At 44.3% G+C, this 15224-nt stretch overlaps 1 protein-coding gene across 2 annotated transcripts in view; it reads right to left on the bottom strand.

The window, feature by feature from the left end:
* Positions 1 to 15224, bottom strand: part of MAP3K19 (mitogen-activated protein kinase kinase kinase 19) — a 62248-nt gene that overhangs the window by 28982 nt on the left and 18042 nt on the right. Inside the window, exons 1-3 of one of the 2 annotated variants that reach the window (XM_051849601.2) lie at positions 14220 to 14515; positions 11492 to 11607; positions 5077 to 5173 (exon numbers count right to left, since the gene is read on the bottom strand). In XM_051849601.2, the coding sequence (XP_051705561.2) occupies positions 5077 to 5173; positions 11492 to 11545 (151 nt within the window). In that variant the 5' untranslated portion in view covers positions 11546 to 11607; positions 14220 to 14515. Of the gene's footprint in view, positions 1 to 5076; positions 5174 to 11491; positions 11608 to 14219; positions 14516 to 15224 lie in introns of those variants that run through there. The other variant, XM_051849600.2, reaches the window with a different exon arrangement.

Raw genomic sequence — 15224 nt, 5'->3', positions numbered from 1 at the left:
AGTCTGTTAATTGATTTCTTTTTCCAAAGCAAGAAACAAAGATAGAATAGGCAAGTAGAAGAAATATCTGTCTTTTTAGAAATTGTTAGAATAGCTGCCATCCAGCTGGCACCACAACTCACTAGGCTAATCCTCCACCTGCGGCACAGTCACCCCAGGTTCTAGTCCTGGTTGGGCACCGGATTCTGTCCCGGTTGCTCCTCTTCCAGTCCAGCTCTCTGCTGTGGCCCAGGAAGGCAGTGGAGGATGGCCCAAGTGCTTGGGCCCTGCACCCACATGGGAGACCAATAGGAAGCGCCTGGCTCCTGGCTTTGGATCGGCGCAGTGCACCGACCGTAGGGGTCATTTTGGGGGTGAACCAATGGAAGGAAGACCTTTCACGCGCGCTCTCTCTCTCACTGTCTAACTCTGCCTGTCTAAAAAAAAAAAAAAAAAAAAAAAAGAATAGCTGCCATCCCAGTGTTAGTCTCAAATAGAAAACAAAAAAAAATTATAGAATATACTGACTCTGAAATGAACTAGAAACATAGACTTTTTTCTTGATTCTGTCTCTTGAATAGTTTGAGTGGCTAAGGTGTTGTGAATTACACCTCTGAACTTACCCAATGGGCCAAGAAAGAACATGAATTATCACAAGTAAAAATAAAACACCTGCTTTATCCTGAGTGCATTTTTTCACATAACGAGGTGTAAATTAACCCCATCAAAAATGCTACCTTAGAGCGAAATTAAAAAAGCAATATTTCACTCCACACAAAACATATTTTCTTCACCAAAGAGGTGAAAATGACATTCTAAAAAGGTCGGTGAGGGATCATTAATTTGTTGTTAGTGTTGAAGCCATTATGCAAGTGGAAACTTAAAATCTGGTCCAGTTGAACTCATTCAATGAAGAAAAATTATTTCCTCCAGAAATATCTTACTTTCCTGTGTATTCTCCTTGTTTTTTTTTTTTTTATTTTTTAAGATTTTTTTTTACTTATTTATTTGAGAGGTAGAGTTACAGACAGTGAGAGGGAGATACAGAGAGAAAGGTCTTCCTTCCATTGGTTCACTCTCCAAATGGTCACAACGGCCAGAGCTGTGCTGATCCAAAGCCAGGAGCCAGGAACTTCCTCCAGGTCTCCCACGTGGGTGCAGGGGCCCAAGGATTGGGCCATTTCTACTGCTTTCCCAGGCCACAGCAGAAAGCTGGATCAGAAGAGGAGCAGCCGGAACTAGAACTGGTGCTCATATGGGATGCTGGCACTGCAGATGGAATATTAACCCACTGCGCCACAGCGCCCGCCCCAAAATGATGTGTTTTTATGATTGGCTTGTGGGCATCAAGGTTCAAAATAGCTTGGCATCCTTCCCATGTTTTGGTAATTCCCTAAATTGTGAATCTCAATATAGACTTTTAAAAAAAACAAACTATATGAGAATGGGCATTTGGTCTAGTGGTTCAGACATCAAATAGTGGTAGAGACAGGAGACAGGAGCCTCAGGTAGATGTCCGGGATCCAAAAGGCCCAAGAGATGGAAACTCAAGCCGACATACAAAGGGACATGCTTTGAACAAAATGCCTCACTGCTCAAAAACAAGATAGAGAAGCAAAACAAAACAGGATGCGGTTACAGCTGGACCCTTCCAGCTCCAGCAATGAGAAGGTTATGAGGGATGAAACATCGTGTTCATAAGACCTGGTATTAACTTCCTCCTAGCCCAAAGAATAAAAGCCCCTAGACAGCTTCCGCTCAGAGGTGTTCCTGCTCAGGAACCCCTCCTGCTATGGGAGCTTTCCTTTGCTGTTTTACTCACCCGTCTTCGCTGGTGCCCCTCATTCTTCACGGTCACAGGATAAGAACCCACATGGCTAGAACTACAGTAGGACACCTGACCCCACATCAGAGTACCTGGCTTCATTCTGGCCTCTGACTCCTGACTCCAGCTCCCTGCTGATGTAAACCTTGGGAGGCAGCGGTGGGGGCCCTAAAGTAATTGGGTTTCGGCCGCCCATGGGTCTGAGTTGAATTCCCAGCTCTAAGTGGACACAGTGGCTGCCAGTTTGAGGTATAATTATGGGATTTGCTCCTGAAGATCTAACCTGGAATCCTGGTAAGAACTGAATGTTTATGTGCCCCACCCCCATTCACATATAGACACTCAGGCCTCATGCAATGCAGATGTACTTGGAGAATGGTCTTTCAGGAAGAAATTAAGGTTACTTGAGAGCGTAAGAGAGGGGCCCTGATCCCTAGGACTAGTGTGATCCTGTGAGAAGAGACAGCAGACGTTGCCCGCTCCCTCTCTGCTCACATAAGGAGGAATGACCATTTGAGGGCAGCGCAGCCACATCACGCCAGGAAGAGAGCCGCTCACCAGAGCCGCTCCCTGGCAGGACCTGGATCCTGGACTGCCAGCCTCCAGAATGCCCGGAAAACAAACGTTTACAGCCTGCACGGCCCACTCTATGCTACTTTGTCATGGCTGCCCAGTGGATGAAAAGACAGTTTCCATTTCTGGCCTTTTCAATAATTCATGAACTTTCTAATATCTTTAAAAAAAAAAAACCTCCTTTTTTAACGCTAACAGAGTAAATTTTTTTATTTGCAACTCAGAATCCTGATGGACATGCGTGGTGTCAAAAAAATTTCTCCCTCTCTCCTTCTTTCTTAGCCCCACGCCGTCACTCTGGCTGTCAAATGAATCAATCTTTAGAACAAAATTCAGATTAAATTAAGAATGTTAAGCACAGTCATTTTAGGAAAAAGCTGTTCATTCACTCACGAGGAGAGCAGGTTGACAGGCTCTATTTCTAGGCTACAAGGTTTAGGGCTCATGTTCTGGAATAAATTTTGCGAAATGGCAGATTTTTGTACTAAGGAAAAGATAGAGATTTTTTTTAGGGGGGGAATCCATAATTGTATTTTACACATTATGATCTGCAAAAAGCCCACGATACAGTACATGCAGGCAGCACGAATACTTAAGATCTCTATACAGAATGTTAAGGTCTATACGAGAGATCTAAACATTACAGATTTCATACATATTTTAACCAGTGATGTTCCCTTTTTAATGGAACAAATGACAAGCATTGACTGAATATGTGTATTGACAGCAGAATAAAATGTCACATGGTATATGCAAAAGGCCTCCATAAAGTGTGAAACTTCACACATTAGTATGTCCCATTGTCCTATATATAGGACACCTATCAACACTTAAATTGAGTAATGAATAGACCTCTATTGAAACTTGGAAATAAATGCCAAAGTTATTGAAATACTCTCCGAATTGAAAATTTGGGACTTAGTGAGTTAACAACTTGGGATATATTTAAAATAACATGTAAACAGGATCTAAAGAGATGAGATCTAAATGGATATTTAAGATGAGGGCAACGTACATACTATGTGACAGAAAAGAATGATCAGCTCAGCTGAAGTCTCTATCAACTGTGAAAGAACTTTCATCAGAAAGATAATTGTTTCTTTCCTACTTGAACACAAGCCGCGAAAGCCTGGGCCCGCAAGAGCTTAGTGGAGATGCCACAGAGGGGTTAGGGTTCCCATACGGAAACCAACACTGTTGCAAATCAACTTGAAAAGAACGACCAGCAACGCACTGCCAAGGCGTCTGCATCTCCCTGGAAGACGCCTGGGACTTCCTCAGGCTTCTGAGAACATGGCCTTGAAGTCTAGGAAAGGCAGACAGACCACAAGGACGGGTCAGCAGGGGCCACGGCGGCTGATTTTAATCAGTTTTTCCAGCCTCCGTGGAGTGCCCTTGAACTCTTCCTCGGTCATTCTCTGCCCGCAGTCTGCGAAGACATTCTGAGTGGGGGCGAGGAGGAAATGGCAGCTTCCCGGGAGGCGCGAGGCCTGAGAAGCACCGGCATTTACCAGGGCAGCTTCCCCGGAGGGTGAGACATGGAGGCCAGAGAATTGCCGGGGAGAAACTGCGGACGTTGGACAGTAAGGATGGGCGGTGGGCAAATGCAAGAGCGGCGGCTGCTATTTTCCGAAGCGAAAATCTACTGTCTGGTGGTCTGCTAAGCACAAGGGTGACCTACGAAGAGATTTTTAAAAAGTGCACGGAGAATGGAATGAAAATATTAGTTCCTTTATGTGCAAAAATTTTTTTGAAATCCATGCATTGTTTTCTCGTCATACTCATTTTTTATGATCTTTCTGAAGACTCCTTGTATGCATGGATTGCAAAAACTTTTTGCACCCAAATTAACTTTTTGGCTATCTTCCTGCCTGCCTGCCTGCCTTCCTTTCTCTCTCTCTCTCTCTCTCTCTCTCTCGAGACAGATAGAGCTCCCATCCACTGGCCCACTCCCCAAATATCTGCAACATCCAAGTCTAGGCTGGGCTGGGCTGAAGCTGGGAGCTAGGCACTCAGTCCAGGTCTCCTTGTAGGTGACAGGGATCCAGCTCTGGAACTAGCACCTGCTGCCTCCCAGGTGCACACTATTGGCAGGAAGCTAGAATTAGAAGCTGGAGGTGAGTGTCCTTACTCAGGCAGCTCCAGTGTGGGATGAAGCATCCTGACAGGCATCTTAAACTGCTAGGCAAAACATTTCCCCCAAACGTATTTATAATTGCATTTTCCCCCATGAACATTTTGGAAGTGCCCATGTATTTGCAATGGGTGCTGTGGAAAATTTCAGACAAGTCCTGGAAAAATAAACAACTGAGACGTGCAGCTTTCAGGCCTGGTTCACTCCCCTACTTTCCCCTCAACAGCTCAGGAACTGTGTGCTTCTGGAAGGGCACACAGCCTTGGAGCTGATGGAGATTCTGCGGGGAAAGAAACTGGGAAAGGATGATATCCGCCAAAGCAAAGGGACTGGGGGTGGTTTCAAGGGACCAGCTGGAAGAGGGCTGCTGGTAGGGCAGGATAAAGGATGCATGAAGGATGTGGGTTGCCCAGATTGGCTGATCCAGACCAGTGGCTAGGATGATGAGTGGTATTGATAGCCATTTGTGTTTTCAAAGTTCTGCTCTGAGCATGCCGAAATTAGGGGGGAAACTCAAATAATCAATGTTATCTGTGTGCACACATCAAGGACAAAAGCCAGATACCTTCTGTTCTGGGCTGCCAGCCTTGTAGCTCACCACCAGGGTCTCCTTCTTCACTAACAAACGTGGAATGACTGCGGTTCTCATCTAGGTCAGAGCCCTGCAAAATCATAAAAGCTCAGTTCTTCAACGCACTAATTTGTGGGCAGAGTGTTGATTTTTTCATGGCTGAAGTTTTGCACCGTGGATTCCTTTTAAATGGGATCAAGTATTTAGGACTAAAATAATGGGTGAGTATCTGCCCCTGGAGCGCCCTGCTCAGACAGCCGTGGATGTGATTAATTGCATAATCATAAGGGAAGATCAAAGCTGAAATCACATAAACACACAGAAATTCCTTATTTTATACTTTATCATTTCAGAATCCAGGCTGCTAAGCTGCCGCAAATTCCATCAGAGTGGGAAACTGGAAAGAATCCTTCGGCCACAGTCACAGCGAATAGGATCTTTTCCTCACTGCCTGCCCTGGGCATCGTTTACCAGTGGTGGGGATGGAAAGCCATGCCCTTGTGGGAGCTGCAGATAGAACTCCAGACAGAACGGAGGCTGCAAAGCCGATTAAAGCTTTTCCTAGCACGGCTTCCTGATCTAATCATAGCGCAAACTTCTCAAACTGCTTTTTTACCCTCTAGAAAACACTCCTTATGCTGACAAACCAGGTTGAAAGCCAACTTGATTTCTAAGAAGTTCTCCAAACTCTCTAAAGAAGCAAGGTTTTCTTAGTAGGATTCTTTGTTGTTCAAGGGTCCTTTCATTAGAAGTTGTTGCTGGTGATTTTGTGCATTAAAATTTCTGGAACCATGACAGCTGCAAGTGGTAGTTAAAGCATCCCATCACAGTCTGGAGGGGACAATTGGCTCCCTGGCTTCCAGGATCTGGGGGAGCCACTTCTTTGAGGCAACTGTGGAATGTATTTTTTTAATTTTTAAAATTTTTTTATTTTTTGACAGGCAGAGTGGACAGTGAGAGAGAGAGACAGAGAGAAAGGTCTTCCTTTGCCGTTGGTTCACCCTCCAATGGCTGTCGCGGCCGGCGTGCTGCGGCTGGCACATCGCGCTGATCCGAAGCCAGGAGCCAGGTGCTTCTCCTGGTCTCCCATGCGGGTGCAGGGCCCAAGGACTTCAGCCATCCTCCACTGCACTCCTGGGCCACAACAGAGAGCTGGCCTGGAAGAGGGGCAACCGGAACAGAATCCAGCGCCCCAACCGGGACTAGAACCTGGTGTGCCGGCGCCACTAGGTGGAGGATTAGCTTATTGAGCCGCGGCGCTGGCCACAACTGTGGAATAAAAAGGCTTTGTCCTAAATTTAGATACCTTTTATCTGACAGTTCAGACAAATGGCAACTCACAAAATATCTCTGATCTTTTGTTCATTAATTCCCAACAATTAATGGAGTGCTGGTTTGACAACTGGCTACTCCTCTTCTGACCCAGTTCCCTGCTAATACACCTGGGAAGGCAGCAGAAGATGGCCCAACTACTTGGTCCCTGCCATCCATGTGGAAAATCCAGGGACAGATGTTAATAATCATAGGTTGACTTTAATTATCATAGGAAACAATAAAAGTAAAAGCTTCCACTTATAGTGCCATTAGAATATTTTGGTATTCAATCATAGTAACTTATTTGTTACAAATTACTTTTCTCCCTTTAGAGAAAAGTACCTCCTTCTTTGATGGCCACTTCTTCTCACTGGGGTCTCACTCACAGAGATCCTTCATGTAGGACTTTTTTATTGCCACAGTATCTGGGCTTTCCATGCCTGAAATGCTCTTGACCAGAATGCCTTAAGAGCTGATTCTGAGGTCAGAGTGCTGTTTAGAGGGATTGTCATTCTATGAGGCTACTGTGTAGACTGCTTCCCACAGTGGAACATTCGCTCCTTTTTAATTCTATTATTACCAGACCCTTGATCTTATTTATATGAACCTTTTTTTTTATTTATATGAACCTTTTAACACTTAATCCTATCTATATGATCACTTTAACACTCAAGATGGCATTTTTACCACCCAGCTTAATAGAATTTGGGGTGCCATGGCAAGCTTTTAAACTGTACCCTTAGATGTAAATCTATAGGAATGTGTGCAGAACTATAACGCTTTACAATTACAAACTTCCTCCTCCCTCTCTTATTCCCACTCTTATTTTTTACTGAGATCTATTTTCAATTGGCTTTATAGACATATGATTAACTCTATGTTAAATAAAGAGTTCAACAAATAGTATGAAAAAGAGAAAAGAAAAAAATGTTCCTAGACTATCAAGACAAGAGCTGTTCAAGTCATTGCTTTTCAAAGTGTCAATTTTGCTTCTACAGATTTCCTTTTAGGTACTCTATTAGTTCTCACAGATCAGGGAGAACATCTTGTCCCGCCTCATCACTCTTTGTTTTTATGAATATATATGGGACTGGCCACCTTATTGTTACTTGAACGCACATACTTTGATTAATGGAAAAGTTGGAGAGTGTCAGATGCTTATGGACCATTTGAATTTTTCTTTTTTGGTATATATGGTTTTGTTAATACTGTTAAACTAGAATACTCTATGTGATCTCATAATATATATTCTGCCATATCATATAATCAAGTGATTCAACAAAATTTTTATGCTAAACTTTAGGGAAGTAGCAGCCCTCATTTGGGAGTGTTGAATAAATAGCTGGTTCTCAGCTGTTCCATTCATTTGTCAGTTGGTCCTTGAGGAAAAGTAGGAAAACAGCAGAGTGTGGTACACCAACCTACAGAATCCATAGTGGTGATTAGCATTTACATTTATTGATGCCAGTCTCTGTTCTAAACATCTTACAGATACTGACTAACTTAATCCTCATGACAGCTCTAAAGGTAGGAATGATTATCTTTGTTTGTAACGCCACACAGCTATCTAGTGATAGTCAGGAGTCAGAGCTAGACTCTGAGGTCTGATGCTCAAGCTTGTAACCTCCGTGCAGTCTTGGCACTATGAACAGTTTGAAACAAAGAATGTCAACAAAAGGAGAAAGAAAGAAATCAATAGCAATCAGCAAAATAAAGAGAAAGGATACCCAAACCTAATTTGTACATTTTATACAGAAAAAAAAAAAAAAAAAAAAAAAAAGATGTGTGCCAACAGCAGGGGCCTGGTAAAAATCTCTGCCCTGAAATAAACTGAAGACACATAAACGCCACAAACAAAAGGATTAGTTTGAAGGTGATCCTGAAAATGAAGACTCTAGGGACTGGTGGTGTGTTGTACTCGTTAAGCTGCCGCTTGCGGAGCTGGCATCCCATATCAGAGTGCTGGTTTGACGACTGGCTGCTCCTCTTCTGACCCAGTTCCCTGCTAATACACCTGGGAAGGCAGCAGAAGATGGCCCAACTACCATGGTAGATGGTCCCTGCCATCCATGTGGAAAATCCAGATCAAGTTCCACGCTTAGCTGTTGCAGCCAGGTGAATAAGTAGATGGAAGATAACACTCTCTCTCTCTCTCTCTCTCTCTCTCTCTCTCTGTCTCTGTCACTCTGCCTTTTATGGAAGTAAATAAATCTTTGAAAAAGACAATGAAAACTTTGAAAAAGGGGTGGACGTGTGGTACAGCAGGTTAAGCTGCTGCTTGGGGTGCCCAGACCTCATGTTGGAGTGCCCATTTAAGTCCCAGTTACTGTGCTTCTGATCTAGTTTCCTGCTAATGCATCCTGAAAGGTAGCAGCTGACTTGGGAATTTGGGCCCTGTCACCCTTGTGGAAGACCTCAATGGAGTTCCTGGCTCTTAGCTTTGGCAAAACCCAGCCTTGGCTGTTGTGAGCATTTGGGAAGTGAACCAGTCTATATTGCTCTCTCTCTCTCTCTATCTCTATCTCTCCCCTCCTTTCTGCCTTTCAAATAGATGAAAATAAACATTTTTAAAAGACTTTAAAACAGAAGCAGTTCAGAATTTTCTTTTTATTTTTAAGGGAAAAGGTTTATTGTCAAGTGGGGGAAACCTGACAGGCTGCCTCCCTGTGCACGAGAGAACAGTGAGAATTTTCTAACATATGGTTTGGTGTCACAGGAGTTGAATTGAAATAATAACAACCTAATACTGAGTGAAGGTGAGAAATATTAGAATAGCAAACCCCTAACATAGATGGATTTCATAAATCACTGACAACAACTCAGAAAGTGAAAGGTGGTCAAGAAATAGAGCGTGGCATTCTCACCTGCACACAATGGAGCCCCAAAGCCACAGGAGAGAAAAGCAACCTTAAAATTGCAGGTAATGAAGTTTGGAAAGAAGATTCTTTGAGATGGAAAACCACCAGGGAGGGTCTATAAAGAGCCTTTTGAGAGCAATCCTCCCAGCATGACAACTGCTTGTGTTTGTGCACTATAAAGAACTATTTCAGACAGTTAAAAAGAAAAGCAAGCACCCATTCAAAGAAAAGAAGGGAAAGATAACCTTGGGGCTTGCCATTTAAACCCTAGAGAAAGCACTAGAGAAGAAACCTAACAGTGGAAGAGTCTATTCAGCCCTCAAAAATGAGTTCAACCTTTATTTCAACAACAGTAAGAAGAAATGCATAGCAAAAGTTCAAAGAAAGTTCTGGAGGTGAATGAAAAGAATACTAATATGAAGGAAGTTTTGGTCCTTTCAAAAAGACAATTGCATAAGTATGTTCTAGAAAATGAAAAGCAAATGTGTTTTTGTTCATCAATTTATTTAGGCATCACAGAGACAAAGCTGGAGAGAGACAGGTGGACACAGGGAAAAAGAGCTTCCATCTGCTCATGCATAGTTCTCCTAAGAATCTTTTGAAAGTCCTTTAAAGAGAGTAGTAACATTTTTAACTATTCAGGCTAAGTGAAATTCTTTTAAGAATTATTTTATTTATTTGAAAGGCAGAATGACAGAGAAGGAGAGAGAGAAAACACTCCTATCTGTTGGTCACTCCCCCAGATGGCTACAACATCCAGGGCTGGGCCAGGACTAAGCCAGGAGCCAGGAACTCCACCTGGGTCTCCCAAGTGGGTGTCAGGGGCCCAACTACTCTGTTCTCCACTGCTTTCACCAGCACATTAGCAGAGAATTGGATTGGAAACAGAGCAGCCAGGACTCGAAGCAGCACACAGCTTAACCTACTATACTACAAAGCTAGCCCTTAAATTAATTCTTAAAAACAGTCAAAAGGCAGAAATGAGTATACCATGTGAAGTACATCTCCAGGTCTCTCTCTGGGCAGCCACTGTTACCAATTATATACCTTGGGCATTATTCTATTTTCTATGGGTCACAATGTTGGTTACTAGTATTGTATGGTATAGTATGGTACTGTATTGTATGGGACATGTTGTGGAGTCATTCATCGAGACAGAATGATGATCACACGAGGTGCCCCTTTATGGTTCCCAATGATGGAATTTATATCAGAATAATGATCTCTATTTCAGTATTAACGTACATAAAGACTAGCTATATTTAATTGGTATGAGTTCAGCTGCAACAATCTGAAATTAGACACATATAGTTATGGGCTGAATGTTTGTATCCTCCTAAAATTCATCTTAACCCTCAGTGTGATGGTAGTTGAAAGTGAAGCCTTTCAAAGGTGATTAGGTCTTGAGGGTGGAGCCCCTGTAATGATATTAGAGTGCTTATAAAAGAGACCCCATAGGTCTAGCCAGCTCTCCATCCACCACGTGAGAATACAATGACAGGCGGGCAGTCTGCAACCTCGAAAGAGCCCTCACTAGAACCCAACCATGTTGGCACCTTGATCACAGACATCCAGGCTCCAGAAAAGTACAAACACATTTCTTTGTTTATAAACTTCCCAATCTATGGTATTTGTTAATAGTAGCCCCAAATGACTAACACACACACACACTTACATTATGTATAAGTTTCAGAATAGATTAGTGGGTTACTGCTCTGACATGAAACTAATTGTGATTTAAGTTTTTATTATTGCATTAAAGTATATGATTATTACCTATGATTATTACAAAATATCCAAGTAACACTGATGGTGCAGTAAGTGGAGCAGGTTTTCCAGCCTTTGTTAGCTTCTTTAAAGAAAGCATCTTGCCAGCGCGCGGCTTAATAGGCTAATCCTCCACCTTGCGGTGCCAGCACACAGGGTTCTAGTCCCGGTCGGGGCACCGGATTCTGTCCTGGCTGCCCCTCTTCCAGGCCAGCTCTCTGCTGTGGCCAGGGAGTGCAGTGGAGGATGGCCCAAGTCCTTGGGCCCTGCACCGACATGGGAGACCAGGAGAAGCACCTGGCTCCTGGCTTCGGATCAGTGCGGTGGGCCGACCGCAGCGCGCCGGCCACGGCGGCCATTGGATGGTGAACCAATGGCAAAGGAAGGCCTTTCTCTCTGTCTCTCTCTCTGTCACTGTCCACTCTGCCTGTCAAAAAAAAAAAAAAAAAAAAAAAAAAAAAGCATCTTACCTCACTGTCACTGATGCTTTGCAAGATTATGTTTTGAGTTTTGGTGACTGTCATTATATCCGTTGGAGAAGAGTTTGTATCATGACAAATGTCAAGCAATGATTCAGCATGTGTTTCTGATGGAAGAAACAGAAGAACATATGTTGGTAAGATTCACCTCAAGCAATTGCATAGGAAAGCTAGCTCTAGGTTCTAGAATCAGCCCCATTTATCAAAAATTTTCCTGAAATAGGGTCTGGGATCCTGTTGACCCTTCAGAGAAATAATTTTTACAGGAAGAAGTATGAGAACAGGACAAATCCATGGAATAGATGACTTACAATTTTTAGAACTCTGTAGTGGTAGCTATCATTATTTAAAGAGAGAAAAAATTAACAGTTACTTTAATTTTGAACAAATAATATATTTTTGAGAGTTAAAGGAAATCAGGCAACAGCTAAGTGCCTACCAAGCCTTAAGCTCTGTGAAGAGTTGAATGTAACCAAGAGTCACATTTTGCTTTAATATAAACCCGGTCACCTCATTCTTAATGTCCTTGCTGCAACATCTCTGTGGATGCTGGAATGTGAGGAAGAAATTTTTTTAAAGATTTATTATTTATTTGAAAGTCAGAGTTACACAGAGAGAGGAGAGGCAGAGAGAGAGAGAGAGAGAGAGGCCTTCCATCCGCTGGTTCACTCCCCAGTTGGCCGCAACTGCCAGAGCTGCGCCCATCTGAAGCCAGGAACCAGGAGCCCACTCCAGGTCTACCACGTGGGTGTGGGCCCCAAGAACTTGGGCCATCTTCTACTGCTTTCCCAGGCCATAGCAGAGAGCTGGATAGGAAGTGGAGCAGCCGGGACTCGAACTGGTGCCCATATGGGATGCCGGTGGCGCCCCAGGCCAGGGCGTTAACCCGCTGTGCCACAGCGCTGGCCCAGTGAGGAAGAAATTTTAACCATTAAATCTGTCAGCATCTGGCTCAGGGTGTGGCACCCTCTTCTGCAGGGGCCCACATGCACAGAAAGGACATTGTCCCTCATGTTTCATGAGGATTAGCCCTCATCATGGTAGACAGAGCTTCTTGAGGGCCAGTGCTGGGCATAGGAAATTAAGCTTCTGCCTGCAGTGCCAGCACCCCATATGGATGCCAGTTTGAGTCCCAGCTGTTCCACTTCCAATCCAGCTCCCTGCTAATGGTCTGGGAAAGCAATGGAAGATGCCCAAGTCCTTGGGATCCTGCACCCATGTGGAAGACCCAGAAGAAGCTCCTGGCTTTGGAATGGCCCAGCTCAGGCCATTGTGGCCATTTAGGGAGTGGAACCAGCAGATGAAAGACCTTTCTCTCAGTCTCTCCCTCTCTCTCTCTCTCTCTGTAACTCTGCTTTTCAAATAAGTAAATATATTTTTTAAAGATTTATTTATTTATTTATTTGAAAGGCAGAGTTACACAGAGAGAGAGAGAGGAGAGGCAGAGAGAGAGAGAGAGAGAGAGAGGTCTTCCATCCGATGGTTCACTCCCCAGTTGGCTGCAAAGGCCGGAGCTGCACTGATCTGAAGCCAGGAGCTTCCTCCGGGTCTCCCACGTGGGTTCAGGGCCCAAGCACTTGGACCATCTTTTACTGCTTTCCAAGGCCATAGCAGAGAGCTGGATCAAAAGTGGAGCAGCCAGGACTCGAACTGATGCCCATATGGGATGCCGGTGGCGCTTCAGGCCAGGCGTTAACCTGCTGCACCACAGCGCCAGCCCAAGTAAATATATTTTTTTAAAGTGTCTTGGTCTATTTCACTTAACTGTGAAACACCTGTATGACTTGTCCCGGGTAGTAAAGTCTTAGGGCTGGCCTAGTCAATGCACGAGTTTCCTTCTCTGAATCTCTACCTGCAGCCCCTTTGTGGGAAGTACAGATGATGACAACACAATGAAGCTAACAAGTTAAATCAGAGCTGTGCAGCCCACCCAGTCATTTTTTAAAAAAATAGATCACATACCTTTTGTTTCTGGTGAGTAAAAGGGGAAATACCATTGAATTAAATAAATAGGTATCAACGGTTATCAATTCAAACAGTTGCCGTTAACAGATTGTTTTAGGCAAAGCTGCTAAGTGAAACCCCTAACAATGAGCTGGACATGATATTTGCTCTACAGCTGTCAAAGATAAAGGCCCTCAGCTCATCCCAGCATAACTTCCCACCTTGCACTAGAAGCCATATTAAATGTATAGCATTCTGGGGCCAGAACTGAGGTGTAGGGGGGAAAGCCACCGCCTGCAGTGCCGGCATCCCCTATGGGCACTGGTTTGAGATCCAGCTGCTTCACTTCCAATCCAGCTCCCTGCTAATTGTCTGGGAAAGTAGCGAAGGTGGTCCAAGTCCTTGGGCCCCTGCAGCTGCGTGGGAGACCTGTAAGAAGCTTCTGACTCCTGGCTTTGGATTGGTGTAGCTTGCCGTTGCGGCCTTCTGGGGTGTGAACCAGCAGATGGAAGACCTCTCTCTCTCTCTCTCTCTCTTTCTCTCTCTCTCCCCCCTTTCTCTCCCTCTCTCTGCCTCTGCCTCTCTGTAATTCTGCCTTTCAAATAAATAAATCTTTTTAAAAAATCTATAGAGTCTGAACACAAACAGTTGATTCCCAGTTAGTTCCCAGGAGTCACTGCTGTCATCTGTATCCCCTTCTGCTACGCTGACCTCTTCGAGTAAGCGTGGGCTCTTTACAACAAAAACTCCCTCTTCCAATGTCTCTTCCACTTACCTTTAGCTGAAAAACATTGACTCCGTACTCAGGCTCTTCCTTTCCTCACTATATTTTCCTTTCTTATTTTGTGCAATCTATTTTCTGCCTTCATTTTGCCCTTGAAACTTCTCCCTTCCTCCCCATATCTGTGATGTAATCTTCTTTCCAATTTGACATTGTTTCCTGCTTCTTTCCTTCTTAGGACTCCCTCTCTCTTTCTCTGTCTCTCTTCTCCTCTGGAGTCTCGAGGTGCTCATCTCTCCGTAAGGGTGTGTGGATGATTCTATGGGACCCCACAGCCTGGCCGCTGGCAGGCGGCGGAGCTCTAGGCCCATTTCCCCCATCCCCCTTCCTGTTGGAAGCCTTGTGGCTGTGCCTTTGTGGTTGAGAGCCGATGAGCAAGTCCCACATTCCAGATGAGCAACTCTCACATTCCAGATGTAGGCCAATTGCACAAAGGAGCCCAGGGGCCTACGTGGCCTATGTGACCTATAAGTTGATTGGTTAGGGGTCTTTTGGCATGCTGCCCCTTCTGCCCTAGAGAATTGCTGTTACTACCCCAGGCTTTTTCTCCCCCTCTTACCCTATAAAAGTCTGTGCCTGATCGCTAGTAAGTGGACATGCTCATCTGGCCTGTCTCCAGTGTTTCTTGTTGAGAGACACCATAGTTCTTCCAGCCCGACAGCTGAGGGTCTTACACAGAGAGACCTCAAGGTGGGTACACCTGCCCAGTTCAGCCCTCTGCAGTTTCGCCTCATCATCCGTCCTTCAACTATCTCATGCACTTTCAGGTCCTCATAAACTTTCTGCAGAGAACTCCCAACCTAACACCTCAACCCCTCCTTAACCACAATCCCTGTACTACAGAAAGTTGCTGCTCAAAAGTCCCAACCTTCTCTCAAAGTCACTGTTTTTTAAGCTCATTACCCATCCCCCCATTCAATACCTTTACCAAATCAGAATATTACGCTATTTTGTTGGTTGTCTTTCTGTCTCTACATTTTTGAGGCCTAAAACTTTATT

Source organism: Oryctolagus cuniculus, chromosome 3 (genome assembly GCF_964237555.1).
Source record: "Oryctolagus cuniculus chromosome 3, mOryCun1.1, whole genome shotgun sequence".
NCBI lineage: Eukaryota > Metazoa > Chordata > Mammalia > Lagomorpha > Leporidae > Oryctolagus > Oryctolagus cuniculus.
This window is presented reverse-complemented; position numbering and strand designations above follow the sequence as displayed.